At 34.3% G+C, this 23803-nt stretch overlaps 2 protein-coding genes across 2 annotated transcripts; both read right to left on the bottom strand.

The window, feature by feature from the left end:
• Position 1: 1 nt before the first annotated feature.
• On the bottom strand, positions 2-3153 carry LOC6641563 (trifunctional enzyme subunit alpha, mitochondrial). The gene is made up of 4 exons (XM_002064428.4): positions 2940-3153; positions 1725-2626; positions 897-1666; positions 2-827 (listed from the first exon to the last, which is right to left on the bottom strand). The coding sequence occupies exons 1-4, from the start codon at positions 3013-3015 to the stop codon at positions 185-187; spliced, it is 2391 nt and encodes a 796-aa protein (XP_002064464.1). The 5' UTR covers positions 3016-3153; the 3' UTR covers positions 2-184.
• Positions 3154-8552: 5399 nt separating this feature from the next.
• Positions 8553-10436, bottom strand: LOC6641564 (transcription factor glial cells missing). The gene is made up of 2 exons (XM_002064429.2): positions 10015-10436; positions 8553-9939 (listed from the first exon to the last, which is right to left on the bottom strand). The coding sequence occupies exons 1-2, from the start codon at positions 10398-10400 to the stop codon at positions 8835-8837; spliced, it is 1491 nt and encodes a 496-aa protein (XP_002064465.1). The 5' UTR covers positions 10401-10436; the 3' UTR covers positions 8553-8834.
• Between the last annotated feature and the right edge of the window lie 13367 nt (positions 10437-23803).

Raw genomic sequence — 23803 nt, 5'->3', positions numbered from 1 at the left:
ATTTATGAAAAAATATTAAATGATACAATTTATTTGATAAACTCGTTAAGCAAATATCAGTCAACAATTACAAATATCATAGGGAGGACCAGGTCCATTATTTGTTGACAGAGGAAAATGCACAATGCTAAAATGTATTAAAAACTAACATTTCGTTGGACTAACTCGTGTACGTTATTCTTTTTTATAATTTCGATGTACCACCTGTAGCCTTGGGATAGAATTTCTTTGATGGATCCTTGGCCATATCGATTAGAGTTTGGGCTGGCTTGAAGGGAGCACCGTAGAGGTCAGCGTATGATTGCATTTTGCTGACCAATTTACCAGCACCGTATTGATCAACCCAGCGGAAGGGACCGCCCGAGAATGGTGGGAAACCGAGACCGAAAACGGCACCAACATCTCCCTCCAGTGGACTATCGAGAATCTTCTCCTCCAGACAGAGTACGGCTTCGTTGATGAAACGTGAAACCATGCGCAGGGTCAGATCCTCGGGTGTATTGGCACCCTTAGAGACCAGGCTATACTTTTGCTTGACAATCTCAACGGCGGATGTGTTTACAGGACGGCCACCCTTGGATTGGCCATCGTAGAGGAAGATGCCTTTGCCCGATTTGCGTCCCAAGAAACCGGCAAGAACCAAATCCTGCATGACTTCCAAATTGCCACCACTGAAACGGTCGCCAAATGCCTTGGCCAAATCGACAGCAATGTGAGAGCCAACATCAATGCCAACCTCATCCGCAAGTGTGGCAGCACCCACAGGGAAACCGAACTTTTTGGTGTACTGATCCAATTCCTTTGGATCAACGCCTTCTTGCAGCAGTCTATGAAACGGAAAACAAACAAAAACCTTTAAAAATTGATGATAAGTGAATCAGAGAAACAAATTATACCTTATCGCCTCTGACAGCATGGTGGCCAGGATACGTGTGGTATAGAAACCTGGTCCATCACCCACTGTGATCACAACCTTGCCTTGCTTCAGACCAACGGCTACTGCCTGAGCCACTGTGTCCTTTGAGGTGCCGGGATGTGTGATAATTTCAAGCAATTGCATCTTATCGACTGGCGAGAAATAATGCATGCCCACAACTTTCTCTGGGCGGGAGCTTCCGGCAGCAATTTTGGTAATGGGAATTGCGCTCGTATTGGTGGCAATAACACAATGTGCCGGGACAACAGCCTCCAGCTCCTTGATCACACGATGTTTAATATCAATATTTTCGAATACAGCTTCGATTACAATGTCCGCGTTTTTAAAGTCATTGTAATCGAGGGTGGGAACCAGTTGGGCTAGAGTTTGATCACGTTCCAAAGCCGAGATGCGTTTGCGTTTCACAGCAGTCTCCAGTCCTTTCTGGACCTGTCCAATGCCACGACCAAGACCTGCATCGGTGGCATCTTTCATTACCACCTTGTAGCCTTTGTCCACAGAGACCTGAACAATGCCGGCACCCATCAATCCGGCACCCAGAACGCCAACAGTTTTTACAGCTTGCTGTGGCTTGCCAAAGCGATTCTTTTTACATTCAGTCTGACCACGGAATAGAGAAATTAAACCTTTGGACTCGGGTGTGGCAGAGAGGGCACCAAAACCTTTACGTTCTGCCTCGTAACCAGCCTCCTGGCCCTTATCCACGCCAGCGCGAATGACATCCAGAATCTGCAATGCAAAAACGATAAAGTCAACTATTCTTTGAAATAGAAGTCCCCAATCTTACCTTAAGGGGTGCTGGATAGAGGCCACCTGAAGCCTTCATGACTTGCTTGCGGGCGGTATCGAATATTTTGTTCTTCACAAAATCGGTATCCATGACCAGAGCCTGTAGTTTATTGACCAAACCAGATTTTTCACGATTGACACGCAATTTGCCACTGGCCAAATCTTGGGCCACTTTCACAGCAGTCTTTTCCAGATACTCAATGGTATTCTGTTCTGCTGGCTGTAGACCAGGACCTAAAGGATCCACGAGAAGATCAACAATGCCCAAACGTTTGGCACGATCGGCACGCACTTGTTTGCCAGTCAATTCCAAGTCCAAGGCGGTGGGAACGGATGTCAACTTGGGCAAACGAACAGTGCCACCGCCGCCAGGCAATAGACCCAACATCACCTCCGGGAGACCCAATTTTGTTTTGTTATCCTTGGTGGCAATGCGATAATGACAGGCTAAAGCCAATTCCAGACCACCGCCAAGACAAACACCATTGATGGCAGCCACAATGGGTTTGCGGCTACGCTCCATCCGCTCGAACATTAATTGGGCACCATGTGAGATGAGGGTGGCCTCTTCGGCTGTCTGGCAGGCTTCCAGCATGCCAATATCAGCGCCAGCAACAAAGCATCCTGGCTTGCCGGAGATCAATACCGCCGAATTGACACTAGGATTTGTCTCCAGATCCTTGATGACACGCTCGAATTCATCGCTTACTTCGGAACCCAAAGAGTTAACCTTGACATTGGGTGAATCGAATTTAATCACCAGCACTCCATTGACCACTTTGGTATGCAAATGCTTGTTGGCTCCAGCTGCTGCTGCTGGTGAGGGATTGGCAGCGGTTTGGGTGGACATTAGACGTGGTGATTGCTGGCGATATAGTTGGGCAGCGGCTGCGGGAAAAGCTGTGAGGCAAGCAGGCAGGGGGGTTAAGATTAGTAACAATATTATCTCATAAGTGGGCCCCATACACAATCAAAATAAAATCATACACAGACGCCGACGTCAACATAAAGTACAAAGTTCAAAGTCCATTATGCCGCAACGGTAGAGATTCGAATCGAGATTCGACATTCGCGATTTTATAACCCCACATTGACGTACATATATTCGAATATGTTTTTTATACTTCCTTTATCTATCCATACATATAGGAGATCTACATGTACTAAGAATTATTTAATTTTTCCTAATTTGACTTCACGTCGGCATTATTACCTCTAGCACAGCGATTTTGCAATAATTGATGCCGAGAAACTTGGCCAATGGCACTCAGAAGTCTCGTTGCCGACATTACTAGCAGTATTTATGTGAATTTATTTCGACACTTTAAACTTAAAATCAATTAATATAATTGACTAAAACAAAAACGAATACAAGAAATTAAATAATTCCGACTTGTTGCACTAGAGCTGATAAACCTTGTGTTATCGGTGGCGGTTGCTAGTGCTGCACCACTTGGCGGGAAGTTTGGCGGGAACTAGTGACTGAGAAATTTGGTGAGAATTGGTGAGTGCGCCTGTGCGAGTTCACTGGCAGTTCTAGTTCCGCTTTAAATTTAAGAACTAAAAATTTAAGTTTATTTTAAATTATTGTTAAAATGAAAATCAAACAAATCTAAGAGAGAGATCTAATAACTTTTAATTAGCAACGCAATTTTTTTTATAATAGCTTCTAGGTCAGCGGCCAACATCCATACAGTCAGAAATAAGGCTTTTACATTTGTGTATATAGCAAGACACACGAAGTGCGAAAAGTTTTCTTGCTTTACACTAAAAAAACTGTTTAACTACAATAATTAAATCAAATTCGCAACGTTTGATCACAACTTTTATCAGTTGGAGATAGTACAATGAAATAAATTAATTGAAAATAGAATCCTAAAAGTATGCACTATATTTTTTAATTTGTATACCAAAATACTAAAGGAAGCCATTTAGACAAAATTTCAGCAGTCTTTAAAACTAAGCCATACAAAATTTTAATTCATTTTATAGCGGGTTAAAATTTCTCCAACTTTCTTGGATTTTATGGGCAATAAACAAAAGTATAACTAAAATAATACTTATCAATCATCCTTAATAGCTTGACTTATAGTTATGTATGAGCATTAATCGACAAATGAACAAATTTAACCAATTTTTTAAAAGTCTTGTTAGCATCCACAAATTATTAAAAATGATATCCTTCTTTAGGTATTGTCAGTGTGATATGTTAACAACATATTTTTTATTATTTAAATACTTGTTTTAACTTTTGTCCTTAAATTGTGCAATAAACTGAAAAAATAGTTCTTGTTTTATAAATTTATGACTTTTTGTAAGTTATGTAACTGGAAAGTGTGGATTGCGTTTTTTATGGGCAAAAGTTCCTCTAGATCCACCACTGAGATAATCTGTAATTTATAATAAAGATGCAAAAGGATTTTTATAAAATATTTGTTTATATTTTCTTAAAAACTTAAAATTTTTCTGTTTATTTATCTACAAATTTTCAAACAATTTTGTAACAATATGTTTGGTTCCCTTTTGTCTAGGTTTTCGATGTTTTTGTCTTTCGTGTTCTATACGATTTTCACGCTGACCCACCCTGACACGAAATATTTTGTTCTTTATATGTGACACGCATGTCACTCTGATTGTTTAGGTCAGGTCAATCCGGGAGAAGTCATTGAATCGACCGCATTAAATGCGCCTCATTTATTTGTGAGGCGTTTTTGTGTGTGTGGGCCTCTTTTGAAGTGGCCCTGGCCAAGTACTAAATAGGTTTTAGATGAGATTTTTGCGCATTATTGTGGTAACATTTGACATAAATTTTGATAGTTAATCGTTTTTTCGTCGATCGCAGCTGTGACTTTTAATATTGACGATGTGGTGATGTGTGAAGAGATCAGGATAGAACAAAAAAGTCACTCTTGAGTTTGACATACTCCATTGAGTAGATGAATTGACAATGCTGCTGGCGTTTAACCTTTTGAAGATCAGCGGGCTTATCAATTTGATATTGGGCATGACGTATATATCAGCTTTGGCATAAGACAATGGAAATGATTCGAGGAATTTAGTAAAGTTTTGAATGTATACATATATACATACGACGACGATCTGACTAATTTTTTAGTTAGAACTCCGTTTCGGTTTAATATATAAATGTTTAGTTACAATTAGAAAACAATTGACATTATATCGTTAGCATTAAACACTAAATTAAATCTAAACTATTTAAACTCTAACCCATTTTCGTCTGTTATTTAGACATCTTTCCAATTTAGACACCTTTCAAAAAGTTGCAGAACCTTTATAGTTTTTTACAGTTTTTTAAAAACTTAAATTAATAATAACTTAAGTGGTTTTATTAGCTACTGAATTAATAGTTTGGTGATTTATTTTTAAAAATATTAAATATTTTATTTGCAGCTTCCTTTTTTGTGGTACGCACTTTAATTGGAATTATATTGGATCACCGTTTTCTAAATTTGTTCCCTAGGTGCATTTGATAGAGAGAGATATCTAGCAATTCATTGCCAGACTTGGAAAATTCTAAAACTTTTTGTTTTTTTTATAAGCTTTACGTTTTGTTGCACTCTTTGAATACTTGTGTACTCGTTTTCAACATATGATTGGTTTGTGAATTTTGCTCTTACTTTTTAGTGTTTTTACAGCACAAATTAATTCTACAGTAGGACTATTTCTCGGCAACTAGGAACGAAAATAAAATGGAAATGAATTTTTTAAAAAAGGAAATTTTGATATGTATATGGGCTAAAAAAATGGGTATTTAATATGCAATCAACCAAAAAATCTTACAACTGTTTCTTAAAATTACTTGTTGTCAAATTGTTTTTTACATTAACTAAACAAACTGCATTTTTGCTAAAAAAAAAAAACTTAAAGAATCAGTTTAAAATATAGCTTATCTTCTTAATAACAGTCAAAATAAATCTAAATATTTCTTCGAACTAACTAAGTAGTAGTAAGTAGTTTTATTTTACAATCAATTCAGTTTCTAAATCAATATATAAAAATTTACATTGAGATCTCAAATGATCTTGATTTTTTATCCTTTTTAAAACTGTTTAGTTAAAAAGAAACATATATTTTTATAATGATTAACTTTGCGTCCAAATTTATAAATATTTTATTTAACTGAATATCCAATTCTAAAATAAAATCCTCACAGCATCCTTCTCCATTGTTGAACCCTTCATCACTTTTTAATAGGCCTAATAAAAAAAGAGTAACACCTAAATAATCTTTTAATACCAAATTTTTAAGCTGAATTCATGTCCAACGCTTCCTTTTTTTATGAATTTTTTTTTTAAACCGATTATAAATAATTGAAAAACAAAAAAAGGAAGAGTTGAGCACTCTATAAATGTAAGGGCAAAGGGTGGTGGTGGGCAAAAGGTAAGTATGAACGAGTACTCAACCCTAATGAGGTTAAACAAAACGCCCATTAATTGTCATACGTTGAACGTGAAGTGTGCCTGCTCGACGCGTGCGACCTTCAAGGATACAGGACTCGCAGAAATAATATGAAATGACTTCGTTTTCCATTTTCGAAAAATGCATGTAACAATATATTTGCATATATAATTTGAATGGTGTACCTAAATGAAAACATTTATAATGTTTTGATTTCATTTATGTTAATTTTCAACCATAAATCAAACAAGAAGCGTGTGCTTCCTGTCCTGGATGGCACTTCACTCTTATCCTTCTTATTTGGGGTTAACACTATTTGTCCTTGAATGTTTGATTAGCCCCTGGAACGCCCTTCTCTTCCCAGCAATCGTATGCAAATGAAGGGAAATCGAGTCGACTGACTTTGGCATTGCGCTTTTTTTTTTGGTGTTGTTGTTTTGTTATCCTTTTGGGTGCTCTATAGAAGGGTATTATGCAAATTTTGTGACGTTGATCCCATTGTTGGGCCGTTGTAATTCAATATGCGCGCGAATTTGCGAAATTATATCTTGGCCAGGGTCTGAGGTTCTGCAAATTTGGCAAACTAATTTAAAATGCATAAAACTCTAAAAAAGGTAGATCCATTGCCAATTTGTTAATGGTTTTATTTTTGCACATTAATAGAAATGTCAGGCAAGGGTTGCTGTAAATAAGGTTGTATAGGTCTAATCGCTAAAATTCTATACAAATATACATATGAATTGCATTAGAATACTTACTTGATAGGAGAGGAAAGGAATTCAGCTGTCCTTTTATACGGTTTCAGCATCATGATTTTGAGCAATCGGGGAATAGCAATATTGGAACATTTTGGCGTTACCGTTTATAAATTTGATTCTAGAGCAGCAATTTTAGTATGTAAGATCATTAAAACTAAAACTTGTTTAGGCAAAGGCTTTTATTCTTAAACTGATAATTTTAAGATTGCCGTTAAAATCTAAATATGCTCCAATAATTAGTTTCCTGATGTCAGGACCTACAACAATTACCTTCATATAAAAATTTAAAATAAGACAAACAAATATGAAAAGTGGAAAATTCCCAGTGGCAATTAAAGATTCTTCAGTAAACTTTGCGGCATTTGAAATAACAAAAGTCATGCTCATAACCAGAGTGTTGAAACTAAAACACAAATATTGATCCAACATTGCATAATAAACAGTCAAAAACACAAACTAGAGCGAATATGAAAATATACATTAATTGTATGATCACTACAATATTGACTTAAAAAAAATTTATTGCAAAATTCGTGACAAAGTTTTCAAAGTTTTCTTGCCTTTTCTTTTGGAAAGTCAATTTCAGGTTTGACTTAGCATTAATGCCTACATATTTTTTGCTTCAAAATGGTAAACCACACAAGAAAAGTAAAGGACAAGGCATTTTCTCGTGGTTTTTATTGGTAGTAAAACAATATTTAAGCTTATTTCGTCGGCGTTCAATAGAATATACTTATTCTTGTCACGTTTCATTTATATTTTGAGGTGTTTACCTTTAACTATTAATTTGATTATAACTTGAGTTTTTTATTCTTTATCATTTTCCCTTTTTAGAATTCATTCCTCAAAAATTGTTTAGACTTAAATATTTCAAATTGTTATAAATGTAAATCTCGGTGCTTAAATAATGTATCTACTACTGAATCCTGCGAGGTCCATCGCCCTTGATTCTATTTCATTTCGTGACGCAAAATTCCGCATAGAAAATTGTAGGTATATATATCATATGCAGAAAGCGGAAGTTTATTATCATTATATTTATTTGTTATAAAATCTAACTTTTGATTTTATTTAATTATTTTTAAGTAAACAAGAATGCTGATTGACTTTTAAGAAGCTCATTTTCATATTTCACAAAATGTTGTTAAGAAAGTAATATTTCATAAGGCTTCTTGGCCACAGCCCCTTCATCTCGTATACTAAACCTTGTTATGAGGTGGTATACACTTTTAGTAACTTTATATAAAAAGAGGAACTGTCAGCAATACAATACAAAGGGGGCAAAGTTGTATTCAGAACATTTAATAGTTCCCATAGCGATTTATAACCATTCAAACGTTTGAATACCTTTTATAGCCATTTAAAACTAATTACAGCTGAAACCAAAAATAATGTCTAGGATTCAAATTTTAAATCCTTTAGTTTTGAAATCTGTACGATTCTGTGAACGAAACTAAAGACTTAATAGAGGTCTTTTCCTTTGTCTTTTAAATATTAAATTAAGTTTTAATTTTTTTGTTTTTTTTTTTTCAAAAATATTTATTTCATACGAAATGCTCATAAATAGGTGGGTTCTTCTATTCACTTAGTTAACTATGACATAAAACTTAAAATTATAAAATTAGATTAAAACTTTGGAATAGCTGAAGAAACAAATTGTAATTATTTATATAGATAGATAGTATAATCGATTCGCTTAGGAACTACTAACTACAAACTATTAACTAATAATAGAAACATACAAAAATTTATTTTTAATTAACAATTCAATGGATTGAACAACGAAGAACGTTAAGTTTAGGGAAAAATTTGATGTTAGAGACTAGAACAACGCTTAAAAGATTGTTGGATTGGGAATTGTGATAGAATAGGGAATGTATATAGGATAATCGAGAGATCTTTAGGATAATGAGGTCGGACTTTTGCCTAGTCTAGCAATAAACATTTGTCGAAGTTGGATGGTGTTGTTGCTGCTGCTGCTGTTGATGATGATATAGGGTACTCGAATCCATTTGTATATTCCATACATTATCCACACCCGTATTGCTGTAGTAGAAATCTCCTGATTGATGATGTTCCTGCTGATAGCTAGGAGATATATATGCCTGTTGTGGCTGTTGATAGGCTGTTGCCTCACTATATAGTAAATCCATGTTGGCAGCATCTGCACTATTATTGATGGTGGACTCAAATACACTGAAAATCTCTGAACTTGTGGTAAAGAAATTATCCCCAGATTGTGTGGCAGATTGTGTTCCTGCTGCGGTGACATCGGCAGTGGAATTAACATAGTTATTGAAATAACTATAATCTTCGGAACTGTAGCCAGAACTGCTGGTCAAACTGGATGTGTCATCACAACTCTCATATAAAGTCATGCCCGTTGTTTGATAATTTGTTGTAGAGTTCATCGGTTCATAGTGAGTTGGCGTGGGTTGTTGTTGCTGTTGTTGTGTGGGTTGCATTTGTTGACTTTGCGGCAGAATCTCTTGATAATAGCTAGCCGAACTGGTACTAGTCGAGGATAAAGGTGAATGCAACATTTCATAACCATAGAGATTATTCGTAGAATTATAACATGTAAATCCATCTTGATTATAGTAAGTTTCAGTATTATTATTCCATTGATTTGCTGTTGCTGGCGTGGCAATATAATTCGATTGCTGAGAGTTTAAGTTGTTGTTCTGATACAATCCACTTAAATCTTGCTGATTGATTGGCATCACTTCGGTGCGTTTACGTTTCGTTTCCTGCTGATTCAATTGTGTCTTGGCTTGACGTTTATTGGTCTTCAAGCTGCTTAGTTTATCACTTAAGGCCGCATCTCTGGCCAACATAACGGCCAGACTACGAACACGTCGTCCTCCCGCCAATAGACGTCGTGCCTCGGTGGAACCCTTTGCCTCTGGCTTGGGATGATCGTGGGTGCCCTTGGCTTGAAAGTAGATGCCATTGCCGTCCTTACGCCAGAAATGTGTTACCGGATAGCCGCAATGACCGCGACAAGATTGTATCTCCAGGCGGCCAGTGCAATTTCTATAAAAGAGAATACCAAAAAGAAACCTTAGTTTTGTTTGCAAACAATTTTCCATGTTATTTAAGTTAACTTACCTATTGGGACACTGTTTGCCCTGCTGCTTCCTTCTGGCCTTATCGCAAATGGCTGGTCTAAGATGAACACTCGCTCCATTGGGCAGCTTACACTTGGCACTGCACAAAAGGACGCCCAGACAGCTTTTCTTTAATATATTCACATTATGATTATTGGTATTCCTCATGGCCCAACCGCTGGCATGTTTGCGGGCATCATCGTTCAGAGCCGTATAGATCAGACGACAATGTCCATTGGCCCAATCATTGAAATCATCAAATTCGCTAACTGTTGGCATTTTCGTATCATTGATATCCCAATCGATTTGTATGCGAGATTTGGTGGCTGGTGGACTGGGAATCGGTAGAGGCACCGGCGCGTTTACTATATTTACGTTTAACACCATTTTGCTCTGACACACACTCTCACACACACACAGAGTTCTTTACACTTTTTGAGTTTCTTGTTTCGTTTTGTTAATTTGGTTTATCGTTCACTCCCTCGACATGGACGTCCGTTCGCAACGACTGCGCAAGGCTGACTGTTTGGCTCGGCTCTGCGCATCGCAGTTAAGTTCGCTTCAAGCGAAGCCACATCGACCTGGGAAGCAGGGGTTGGTATTCCCAGTTCGTTCTTTGAGCTCTCATTGGCCTGACTTCCAGTTTATCCGCATTTTATCCGCAGCTATCCGTTAACTGGAAAATGTATCTTATGGATGTGGAGTCTTTCATTTCGATTGGTCAGACCAATGCACACCTGCAATTACTTTTTCATTCTGCGTCTGCGTCTGCAGAAGCAGCCACAGCAACAGCCACAGCACGTGCGCTTCAGGCCAGTCAAAGTTAATTAAGTTAAGGATGTTAGGAAGTAGATTCTGCACCTGGCAATAGTTGGTGACACTCATCAAACATCTGCCACTAAAACTAAAACGGAGGGGGCATGAGCTAGTTGCAACTATCGTTAGCTTTTGGAAAATCTTTTATAGTTTTCCCCCCGAAACAAACTATTTTGATGAAATGTTAAGCCATGAAGCATTACTTAGCTCAAGTCCAACTATTACTTTAATAGTAGCCTATTGTGTTTAATATTTAATTCAATTTGCTTCCACCATGGAGTGGTCTTCAAGTGCTGTAATGAACGCATATATTTACAATTGTTTCTTCTAGTTTAAAAGATCTTAAGCAATTAGTTTCAAGCATCAAATGCGATAAATATATGTATGTATGTATTTATATTATTCCAAGTAAGGATGGAAAACTCTTTCCCTGACTTCTTTTAAAAGTTTAATACACATTTATATGCATGTATTTATAGCATCGTCGAATCAAACGGATGTATGTTAATCGTTCAGTATCGATTTTAACATATGTATGTACATATCAACTACAAACTGCTAGAAAAGCCATCGACACATTAAAATATGATTCACATCAACTTCACAGGTCGTGAGTCTGAATGAAATACGTCTCAAACTTTGCCTGGTCTAAATAAACTAACTAAAATTAGTCAAATCAGACAAGCCGTTCTCTATATAGCGGAATTCGCCATTGAGTGCAAAAAAACCATATATCAAAACACATTTTAAATTTGATAAAGAGTAAAAGTAATAGAAAATCAAATGAAAAACCACAACAAATAAAAAACCTCTACAAATACAGACTTTCCTCGAAAATTGCCCATATACAATATGTACTTTCTAGTAGCGTCCGATAAATATTCCATTCTAAAATTTATCTGCATTAATCCAGGATTTATATTTCTCAAGGCTAATTTGCCATGTTTCCTTTGATGGTCGTAAAAAATGCTACTAGTTTGGGCATCCTTACAAATAAAAAACATTGCGTAGATTCTTTGTCTTGTTTCTTGGCTTAAATGTTTGAATCCGAGATGATAAGACTCAGTCCAGATTGGGCTTATTGCCCAACGTAGAATGATATTTTGATAAATAATAATTCAACTTTGTAATACGTGCAAAAATAGACTATTTGATCAAAATATATTGTCAATAGATACTGTAAATGCTTTAATAATTAATCTACTTAATCTAATCTAATTAATAAAACCATAGAATTTGGGAAAAATTTGCCTCAAATTGTTCCAGAATTATATTTCAAACAATTTTCAATAATAATTAAATAATTTTATAATTAAAGAAGAGGTATTTAAAAATAATACAAAAATCATAAGCTAATGATGACTTTGTAAAAAAAGAATATTACATTTTCTGAAATATACTATGCAAAGCAAATTATCATTAATACTCTGTATTTTTAGATTCGAAATAGTCAAAATGTTAAGTCTAAAAATTAAAAAATAATAATGTAAAAATCAGCAAATATGTTTCTTTTGTGGTGATAAATAAACAAAATTTAGTCTAGATGAAAAAATGGTATAATATCTCATTATCACAGGTAAGTTGTTTCAATTTGTCTATGTATTCGCGTTAATAAGAAAAACAGTTTTAAAACTTATTCTCAATCTTTTGAAAATCATCTAAAAAAAAAAACAGGCAAACTACTTTTTTTTAACATGTAGTATGCCTTAATAATAATCACAAGGTCGTTTCTTATAGTAAGAATTTGTTCTTGTTAGACTATTAAATATTCAATAAATATTGAAATTCCTTTTAGAAATTTCCTTGGATAACTGTTTGAAAACCCCTTCAGCTTCCTATAGTTCTCACGATCTCCATTGATGATAAAGAAAAAAGAAATATTTTGCAAAATGAAAAAAATGGAAGGAATGAAACTTCCAATGCTATCTACAAGAACATCTTGTCCACGATCGTAAAATACAATTTAGCACGACGAACAAAAAACCCAACCCAATCCCAAAAAGGAAGAAAACCAAGGAACCAACCATCCCTCCTAACCCTAAGTCATAATTCACGCATATGAAACAAAGTTGGCAAACAAAATGTTTTCTAGCCATTCTCTGGTGATGATCTTAAGCCGATGATAAAGCAAACAAACATAATCATTAACACTGAAGCCGAAGAAAAAAAAAACAAAAAGGTAAGGAAACCCCATAATTTTCACACTTCCGCATTCAAGAAGAAACAAGATGCAATTATGACACGATGATGACGGCATCTCCTCAATGAACGCACAGTCAAAAGCAACCCGTCGAGTCCATCCAAGATTGTGTGCCCATAGCACGTGATAGGACCTCTACCTCAAAGGAAAGGATTACCAAAAGAAGAAGAAAAAAAAAGAAAGGGTGCGCCTAAGAGGCGTTGACACGGAAGAAAGTCATGACGCTGCATATGATGGAAAAATCATAAATATATAGGTCCCGATAAAGATACCGAAAATCGGTTAGCTTACCTGAGTCAAGTAAGGATTATTTCATTTTGTAAAGTGGGTGTGGTCGCTTTAATGAGGCCAAAAATTAAGAGGTCCATTTCAATTAGAAACCGTCAAACAATGTTTGGGTATTCCAATCAAATTTATTTGACATTCCGCACGGCAAGGGGGAGGAATTAGTTGAAAGTGGAAGTGAAAATAGAGGAAACTCTTTTCGTTTCGTTTTTGGAGGAGCAATAAAAATTTTAACCAAAAATTACGCATAAATGTCATCGTAAATTCGACAATTTCCTGGTGTCGTGGGAAGTTACGCCCCTAAGGGTTGACTTTGACTTTTGGTTTGACTAAAAATTGGGATTTTCTAATGTATTAAAACTGAGAGATAGAGACACAGAGGGGAAGAGTTTCAAGCATAGGAATAATGTGTGGACAATATGTGAGATATAAACTTTTCTCTTAATAAAAGAGATTAGAAAATAATAATAAATAAAATAATCTAAAAGAAAGATTGGTTTAAGTTTCATACCTAGTTAAAATTTGGCATCGTTTAAGTAACTTATTGTCAGAGCTCAACTAACTTTAAAATGAAATTAAAATTCGTTTTAATTTAAATCGCATTGGCCAATAGATAACTTTTAGTGCCTAAGCCTATCTTTGATGATGATGACAATCTAAGAAGAAGTCTTTAAGTCTCTCTTTATCTCTGGATGACTTACATTGGCTCTTGGAAAATTTTTCGTATAGTGTTCAAACCTCGCCTCATTGCGTGCAATTGACTTTCTTTGGCTCTTAGCTAAAAGTTCGATATATTTTCACTTACCCTTAAAAACAAAAACGGAAAAAAAATCTTATCAACCAATACCGATCTTTAGACGAGTCTAACAACAATTCGCAGTTAATTAACTTTAACTTTTCATCATTTATATATAACCATTTCTGTATGGTCGCAATTAAAACCGCGTATAGAGGAAAATCATTCAAATGGCAAAAACCCAAGCCAAAGCCAAGATCTGGTTAATATGATAAGTTTCAATCAAATAACTTAAACCAACCCTCCCCATAGAGAAGAGGGTATGAGTATAAATGATTTAAACCAAGTTTCATCATAATTTCTCATTGTTCCATAAAATTGTTATATACAACTGATAAATGAAACTGAAAACATAAACGACAACAACAAGCAGAGATCGAGTCAAACTGATAATATGTTTCACACTCTGCATGGGTCCGAGTCTCGGGTCCCCTTCGAGTCCCTTAGGGTCCCTTAAGTCCGAGCGCCGTCCGTCGCTTGGAGTGTCCTGCTGCGGTAAACGAGTAGATCGCTCGTTCATGATATACAAAATTTTGGAAAATTGAATTGTAAAGGCAAAAAATGAAAATAGAATTGTTTTTGGTTTAAAATTGTGTGTGAGTGTGTGTGTTTGTGTGTTGTTGGCTGATTATATTTTTGTGTACAACAAGTGATCGCCGCTTGTTAAGTAGCCTGTCTCACTAATCTGTCCAAACACACACAAAAGGTCAGGTGTGGCCAGGGTCAGTTTTGTTCTCTAATGGGCTTACTCATCATCATGTGATGTGTCTCCTGTACATCACACTAATCTATTGTGTCCAGTTGGAAGGATTACAGAACATAAACCACATATTTTCATATTTTTCCCACGCACATTTATACAACATTCCTGTCTAAACATTGCAATGTTTTCTTTGAGTATTTCTTTAATCATTATTATATTTATTTTTCTTTTTTTGCATTTTATTTTTGTAGTTTATAGAAATTATGGCATTGGATTACATATTTTGTGCATCAAAAAATATATTTTTCTCCCACAATATACTTACGAATATCGTGAGTGTATTGTGCCCGCATTCCATTCTATCCATCCATGAGCTACTGACAACAACAACCCCATGTGAAATGGTCCAGAGAGCTCGAGAAAGTATTGTGCCACAGCGCGTGGCAAATTCGCAGTTGAGATTGTTTTTTAATTGGATATTCACCAGTATACCAGTAAATCCGCATCTAAAATTGCATGGTGAGGCAAATTCAATTGATTTATTCTTACAATTTTGATCAAAATTGGATTGTACTTATAAAGTTGGCATTTCATTTGGATTATGATTGCAATACAACTAAAATTTAGTTAAATCCAATCAATTAATATGGAAAAACTTGAACAATGAAAATTTCATTTGAAAATATTGGCTAAATATAGAAAAATGGATTTATTAGTAGAAGAATCAAAGTGTGGCTAAGTATTTCATTTGCGCTGCAGTCATACACATTTCTTGGGCTGTGAAATAGAAAAACATTGCCCCTTAAAGTATGCAAAAGGCTGTCAAAGTAATCTTACAATTAGTGTTAAAAAAATTTAGATATTTTTTAAAATGATTAACAATTTTAAACTGTGTATACACAAGATTTCCTTCGAGAATTATTTTCTATTCACTTGACAATCTAAAATTTGTTATAAATTTTTAAAGGCAAATTTTTGGATTCCCCATTTTGCAGTTTAGGGGTCAAAGTGCCTCTTCTTTTCTAGTTCTAGATCCGACATTGCCTGAAGAACTAATACTAGACTCTTTTAAGATTGTTTTCAGATGTTTTGGATGATTTCGTAAAAGTTAACTTTCGATTTGCGAAATATTGAAATTTTTATTTTACTTTTGAAAACTTTGACTTTTAATCTAAGTTTTCCCATTTCGAAAAACTCCACAAAAATCAAGAGAATCTTATGTATTTAACTAAATAAACTAAAAAATTTAAACCAACGAAATTTCATAATAAAATTCTATTTAGCTCATAATCAACTGATTCTATTTTACATAAACTCATTCGACTATAAAGAAATTTTATTTTCTTATTTAACATTAATAAAAAAGGTTGCTAATATAATTATGTATTGAAAAATTTCATTATAGGTAAAAAAGTGTAACAAAATATTGAAAATTCTAAGAATTTACATGAAACATTCAAAAAAAAAAGTATCTTGAATATATTTGAATATTTGGAAAATTTGTAGTGTTTGGTTTTTCCTATTTTCAAATGTCTTACCGTATATTAAGTGCACTTAAAGAAAAATTAGTCAAAAATGTGAATTGGTTTTCTAAATTCATTGCAATTTAAGCACGTAAAATATAGTACTCGAATTTTCCTCTCGTCTCATCTATGAATATCTTTAGAATTAATATTTATTTTATAGATTTAATCGAGCATTCCAGCAACATTTCTAATTTACAATCAGAAGTTTACCCACACGATCATTAATCATCATCATTGTCTCACCCTTCCAGCACTTTAAAAAAATACCAAGTCGAGTTTTTGTGTTCACAATTCGCGCCCATCATTTATAAATTGCCTTAGCCAAATAAATACTGAAGCCAACGCTTGAGTAAATCCATTTAATTGTCCCTGAAGTTGTCTAAAGCCTTTTTCGCAATTTTTTAAAAATAATATCCGTGTAATGGTTCCTGGCTGGGATGTACGGCCTCCGCAATCAGTGTTAGCATCCCCAAGACCGGACCCTCGACCGGATATGTTCGCACTCGTGTAAACATGCGTTTGTCATTAGATACACCGGAAATATTGACAGCATTCGACACACGGCGCACGACGACCATTTGATTTTTTAAAATTGCATCAAATGGAATACTCAAAAATTTATTTTTTTAAAGTTGCAATTTTGTTTTTTGCGCTTGAGTTAACTTCAGGAACGGTTGAACTGAGTTGAATTGGGTGGTTGGTTTTTCAGTTTCCTTTTTGTCGAGGGTCGAGCGTGTGTCCTTTGTCTTTGGGCATCTTTGTTGTAGTTAAAGTGTCGTCACCATAACGAATTTGGAAACACAAAAAACCGAATTGAAGGAAAGAATTGAAGTAGTACCTGAATAAAAATTTTACAGTTTTTTGTTTGTTGATTTCTTTTGGGGTTTCCTAGAGAGTTTACTAATTAGATTTTATTGCGTAAATCGAATCGCTTTGTTTCTTTAAGGCAAGTGTGCCAAATTCTTTTTTGGTTTTTCTATTTTTTTATGGTGTGAAAATAGATTTTTTTTTCAACAGAAAACCACATAAATATGAATGTGTCATTTCCGTAGACGTTTTTAAAAGTTTATTCAACTGCATTTTGAATGTCAATTAAGCTAAATTGCCTAGTTTTGACTTACAATGGCAACCGAAAACTATTAACAGAGTGTCTGGACCCCAGACAAAGTCAGTCAAATATCCATATATGTATGTATCAGCATCAGTCATAGACCTTATAGAAACCAATTAAGGGCCACATCATAAAGTGCATTAACCTCGTAACTTGAAAAACACACACAAAATATATTTGATTTGCATCTATGTGCATTATGTTTCCGTTTCTGCTATGTACAAATATTCCCTATACCAAAATTTCGTTGCACTCAATTTAATTTAATAAAATTTCTGTTTCTGTTTGGAGGGTTTGCGTTTTTTTTCGGGGTGCCACAATCTGTCTATCTCTCTCTGTCTTTCGTTTGAGATTATTAATAATTTCTATTTTCTGTGTGCACATAAAACCCAACCAAAAAGTTGTTTACTATGATCATTTGGTATACATATATATAAATGTATGTATAAGTAACTTCAATTAATCTCAATTAAGTGGCAAAACTTCTTGTTTTTTTGAAGTTTCTGGAAATGTTTTTAAGGGTTCACAGTGTTTGCATAGCCCTTTTCATTTACCAATTGATGGGTTAGGCCTTGGGCACATCAATTTTTTCCCTTTTTTGAAGATACCTTAATCTTTTGGGTCTCAATGGTTATATCCTTCTAAATTTTTCTTATATATCACAAAGCCAGATTAAGTTAATTTAAATATAGTCTTATTGTAAGTTTTGTATAAAAAATTAACGTCGATATTTAGTCATCGTCTTATTTATTATAAACTTTATATATATTCTAATATGATATAGTTCCCTAAATTTCCCTTAGGCAATATTAAGTGGCTTAGAAATGGTGATTAAAATTAATTATTCAAAAAAGTTATTCAATTGCTCTCAGTTTATTGCTTTCTGTTATTAATAGGGTATCTCACAGTCGGGTCTTTTATCTTTGTTTTTAGCTCTATTGTCATTTATTGTGGGTGAAGAAATTGGTTAAAATTTTCGTTTTCTTGACTGTTTATTGGCGTGTTAAAAAATGTTTGAAGAAGAATATATAAATTATGGAATGAAATAAGAGTAGTTCGGGAAAAGTTGTAAAAAAAACATAAATTCGCTTAATTGTTATATATATTCAAGTTGTTAAAAAGTAATCTAGATAATTAGTTGATTGAATATTATGTTTATTTCTTTATTATTATACTACTTATCATGATTTTCTCCATTAAGGTTTTATATTCCATTGTTATGTAAAATATGCATTATGAACTTATTTATTAAAAATACATAAATTGGTCACTGTTATTTTATTTACACAGATGCGAGACTCAAAAATCTCTTATTTTAAAAGGCTAAATAAGTAATCGTATTTAGTAAATTAATATTCCTTATAAAAACAGGTTTGAAACTAAATTTATTTGAGTGTATTAATGTGCTAAAGATTGATGAAATAAAATGGATACCATAGACATGAATTAATTGACTAAAATATTCATTTGGTTACAAGGATTGAGATGTTCCTTAATGTTTGTATGTACCTAAGTAAAGTATGAATATTCACAAAAAAAAAAAAAAAATCAATGAAGTAAATTCCATCAAGTATTCAAATTATTTGAAGCTTTAAATAATATAATCATGTAGCCTTTTACTCTTCCTTTTCTTATGACTCATTCATTTATTTGTTCACGTATTTCATCTTAAACAAAAACCTTAGTTAGAGATTGATTTAAAAGAGATGTTAGTCCTATAAATATGTAAAAATATTTATCATAAATACATAATTTAATTTAATATAAAATACTATATGGGTAATCTAGCTACGATCTTATTGTCAGTTAATATGGAAATTTTACGCACAAATAGTTTAGTCTTACAAGGTTAAAGGAACAACCCTTTGTTCGTTTGCAATTATTCATTGTTATTAAGTTATTTTTTCTTATACTGCAGAACAAAAGAAAACCATGAGTATAAGAAACCACCGCTTTCTGGGCAGCCAAGTGGTAAAGCTCAAAACCTTTGAAATGAAGTACTTCATTTCGTCCAACAAGTTGGAATTAGGTTCCTAAGTATTTATGAACAAACAATACGACGATGCCAAAATGGTGTGAAACTGAACGCTGAGAGGAAGCTTATGAACCAAAATCTAAATACAATACATTAATGTGAAACTTCCCTTGTCTTTGGTCGGCCTTGTCAGACTATATCCACATATATTTATAACAATATCAGACACACATACAACGGCAAACCCTTTAGAGGACGGCTTCTTTTTTCCCCTTTTTCATTGAGTTCTTACTCTTTGCGAAGGGCTTTTGTTATTTGTTTCAAATTCTGTTCACTGGCTCATTTGCTCACTTAAGCGAGGGCAAAAAGGAAACTTTTTTTATATTTTATTCTTTCCAGTTTTCTTTATACTTCATATTGATTACAGAGAAAAATATGTATGTATGTATGTATGTTCATCTCTAGATTAAATGCAATATGTTGATTTTCAAGGGTTTTCTTTTTCGGGTACTTTTGTGTTCAAATAATCGTATTGTATGCAAAGCATATTGGTCTATTGTTTTGCTATCATTTATGCAAAATGTCGGGGGGTTTGTGATAATTTCCATCTTCTTAAATATTCATTACAAGATGTCGACGTTTTTGAGTTTTGGGTTTGAGTTCGAGTATCGTTTCATATCGTTTTGATTGATTACTCAAGTGGTATTATCGCTTGGGGTTTTTCTCAACACGGGGCGTGTATGTTGTGTGTGTGTTTCTTTTCTTCATTCATTCATTCATTCATTGAAACATTCATTCTTTCATTCATTTCCATAGTCTTAGGAGGAGGTCTGCCAGCATGTTGGTCACTTGAGAGTTTCCTTTTGATGTCATTTAAATGTGATATTTAAATATCCATTTGTTTCTTGAGATTTGCATTACTTTTGAGTTATGAATCAAAGCAGCTGTCTGCTACTCAACATTTGCCAAATGTTGCATAAATGTAATCGATCTTTTCCATGGACCACCACAGTAGGGCGGTTTCTAGGTACATACATATATGAGCTAAGTAGCTGAAAAGGTCATAAGTTTCGTTATTTCAGATTCGGCTAATTGACAAGTAATTTGACATGGTTTAAATTTTAATATTTTTGAGATCATAGATTTTCACACACTTCAAATACATCTCTGAGAGAGAAAGTATGTCCCCCTAATACGTACCTTCGCATTATTCTTATCCTACATATAAGTGTCGAAGTAATAAACTACTTATTTCTAATAACACCAAACTAAAGCTGGAGCACTGTCTCATATGGCAAGTCATTATATTGTAGGTTTGAATAAGGACTTTTTCAAGAACGTTTTCCGATTGTGTTCAAATTTAACAGGATTTTAGCTTATTGTATGAATTGGTAATAAAACCAACAAGTTGTTTGGACCCAGCGGGAACCATCGGTACTATAAGAGGTATAGTCAAATATAACTATATTGAGTGACCACTCCATCTTCATCAAATTAAACAGTCCTACAGTCAATACTCACCCGTATTCTCGTACACATTTTCTAATAATTTTCTCAGATTCATCCCTTTTTATAAAAAAACAAACATTTGTATTACTTTTAATCATTCTCCGTATTTTAATTTGTTAAGCCTTCTTTAAAATAGATATTTCCAAATTTTCCTGCAGCCCCATCAGATTTGGAAGTTGTTAGCACGTCCTTTGTTTTAATTGTCATCATCCAACGAATCACCCACACGATCGACAATCAAATCATCACGAGCACTAGGGAAATCGGTTTGAGTCGATTCATTGAATCCGCCATCCATTTCCTCTTTAGTGTTAGCTTGCGAATTCTTATCTCCACCTCCCATCATAATAGGTTTGCGATTTTTTTCAAAATTTACGATTGTGTTTTTGGCCGTAGCCAGATTTTCCGTTACTTTCTGCATGTCCCTGGCCAAGAGACTTACACGTTCCGAAATGTCCGTGAGACGAGCTTGTAGGACCTGCATCTTGGTCATACCACTCTCCTGAATAACCTTTGGTTCCGTATATTTAGATGTATCACCCAACACAGAATCTCCTACATCAATATCTTCCAAGTTTATGTCCAAATTATCCATAGTTTGGGTCAGATCGTTTCCATTGGCACCGTTATCTTCGTTATCATCAAGAATCTCTTCAATTTTTTCTTTTTTGATTTCCTTAAGAGCAGGACAATTATTGTCGGAATTTTCCATTTTATTTTTTTCTTTAACAATTCTGAATATGTTGTCTCTCCAAAAATAAAAGTTATAATGTGTGAATTCTATTTCTATTCACATACAAGTAAACATTTTATCACTGGCCTCCTTTGATATTCTAATGTATTGAATTCTAAATGGAATTTGAGAGTTAAAATAAAAGCCAACTTGATGCCTTAAATATACAAATAAATTGAGGTATTGACTTTTCTGTCAAAAAGGGGGTAAAAATTGTATTATGAAATCAATAAAATAAGGTTAAAGGCCATTAAATAAAATGTTTATTATATCGCCTTTTTCTTGAGACTCTTTGCCCCTTTAATGCATCCTGTAAGCAAGCTGAAATCTTATATTGAAGTCCACAAAACTAGTGTAAAACGCTCAAATTATGCATTTCTTACAGTTTAAAATGTATACATATGTACATATGTCGATCTAGCTAAAGATTCTAAAATCTAGAGCCAACAAATATGGTAAGTGAACGCGTAAGAATTATATCGTATATCAAGTATTGTTCCTCCGCCTTCCATATACATCAATATTACCTTGTAAGTCTAAAATAATAGTTTCACTTCTTACTTTACCTAAGGAGTGAAATGGTACATTAAAGTCGCCAAGATGTATGAGACAGAAAGAAGGAAGCTACTTCAATCCTACTCCAATTCTTGATCAGCATTAACAGCCGAGTCGATTTAGCCATAACCTTTTATTTGTCCTTATGAAGATTTAGATCTAAAAGACTATATTAAAAACTGTCTCCTTTTCATAAAGATATTCCTACTTATTTGCCGCTTTTTTGTTTACAACTAAATTGTATAGTGGTATAATCTAAATGTAAATGTTTTGTACTTTAAGTCACAAAGTTAAATAAAATCTTTAATATCAAGTTTCATCCTAATAGTTTTCAAAGTGGAGCCGCAAAATGAATGAACTTAAAGATCCTAATGACGAAATGGATTTAAAAAGTTAGTAGGCATCTATTTCTCTCATTACTATTTTACTATTTTATATGCGTACCACATTCCTAAACAAATTTGTACACATTTTATATATCATCTGTTCTCGAAATTGTGGTTTACACATTATGCATCAACATATTTTCACACATCGCCGAGTAGCAGCATTTTAATCAATAAAGTTACTTTCCTTTCTCCCAAAAACTATCGGCGACAATCGGTTGCAAAGAGTTTTTTGCGCAATATTCCAGTCACTTGAGTGCGCATGTGCACACCGCATCACCGCAGGAGCGGCGCAATCCAAACTAACCACCAAATCTTGATCATTGGACGCGCAGCCACTCCAGTTTGTTGCAAATATATGAGTGGCCTCTTGACAGACATTGTCGCCGTCGCCGTCGCCGTCCTCGTCGTCGTCGCATCTCCTCCGTCTCAGCTCAAACTGTGCCCACTTGAGATTATTTCTTTTTTTTTTGTAGTTATTGTTTCATTTCTGTTACCGTACATTGTTTGCGTCGGTCTCAAGCTTCCTGTGGCTTGATGACGTCCACGTAGCTCTACCACCGACACCACAAAACGGTTTCAAAGACATGTATGTAGAAAAATTTCTCACGCATCGTTTCCAGATGTTGCAAATACATTATGCCAGAGAGTGGGAGATAGAATGTGACTGCGGCATTCAGTCAGTGAACTTACTTTAATCAGTTAATTAGAATAGTTCCTGTACTGAAGAAATCTAAATATTGTAATTAAGAGTTTATTTCAAAAGGAATCGGAGAGAGAAAGGTGCCAAACCCACTAAATTCATTCTAATTTCAACACGACTACGACCCCAATCATTTACCCCACATAGTCAAAATATGGCTTGTCTATAATACCACACTACCACACGCGTCAGTCTCATAATCTCAATCCAAACGAAGATTTGTCCAAAGAATTGGATAGGATATAAGAAAACAAGTCGACTTAAATCAAGTTCTAATGGATGATTGGAAGAATACATGGGAGGAAACCACTAAAAAAAATAAGTAGAATCGAAGCCAAATCGCTTATCAGCCGTTATTAAGGCTAAGTGGTTAAACGCCAAAAATTAGTAATTTTTTTAGGTATCTTATTTTGAAGTTTTTCTTTTAGTGTGCCAATAATTTTGTTTCGTGCCTTATTTTTTAGTTTTTTGCTTGTACTTATAGTAAGTTTA

The sequence above is a fragment of the Drosophila willistoni genome (assembly GCF_018902025.1).
Source record: "Drosophila willistoni isolate 14030-0811.24 chromosome 2R unlocalized genomic scaffold, UCI_dwil_1.1 Seg200, whole genome shotgun sequence".
Classification (NCBI taxonomy): Eukaryota; Metazoa; Arthropoda; class Insecta; order Diptera; family Drosophilidae; genus Drosophila; species Drosophila willistoni.
The sequence above is the reverse complement of the archived record's forward strand: the minus strand, read 5'-3'. Positions and strand labels throughout refer to the sequence as shown.

Coding starts and splice junctions, on each gene's coding strand:
- LOC6641564 (XM_002064429.2), bottom strand. CDS start 10,400: ATGGTGTTAAACGTAAATATAGTAAACGCGCCGGTGCCTCTACCGATT. Junction 9,940..10,014: donor GGCAAACAGTGTCCCAATAG/GTAAGTTAACTT, acceptor TCTCTTTTATAG/AAATTGCACTGGCCGCCTGG.
- LOC6641563 (XM_002064428.4), bottom strand. CDS start 3,015: ATGTCGGCAACGAGACTTCTGAGTGCCATTGGCCAAGTTTCTCGGCAT. Junction 1,667..1,724: donor TCTATCCAGCACCCCTTAAG/GTAAGATTGGGG, acceptor TTTGCATTGCAG/ATTCTGGATGTCATTCGCGC. Junction 828..896: donor ATGCTGTCAGAGGCGATAAG/GTATAATTTGTT, acceptor TCCGTTTCATAG/ACTGCTGCAAGAAGGCGTTG.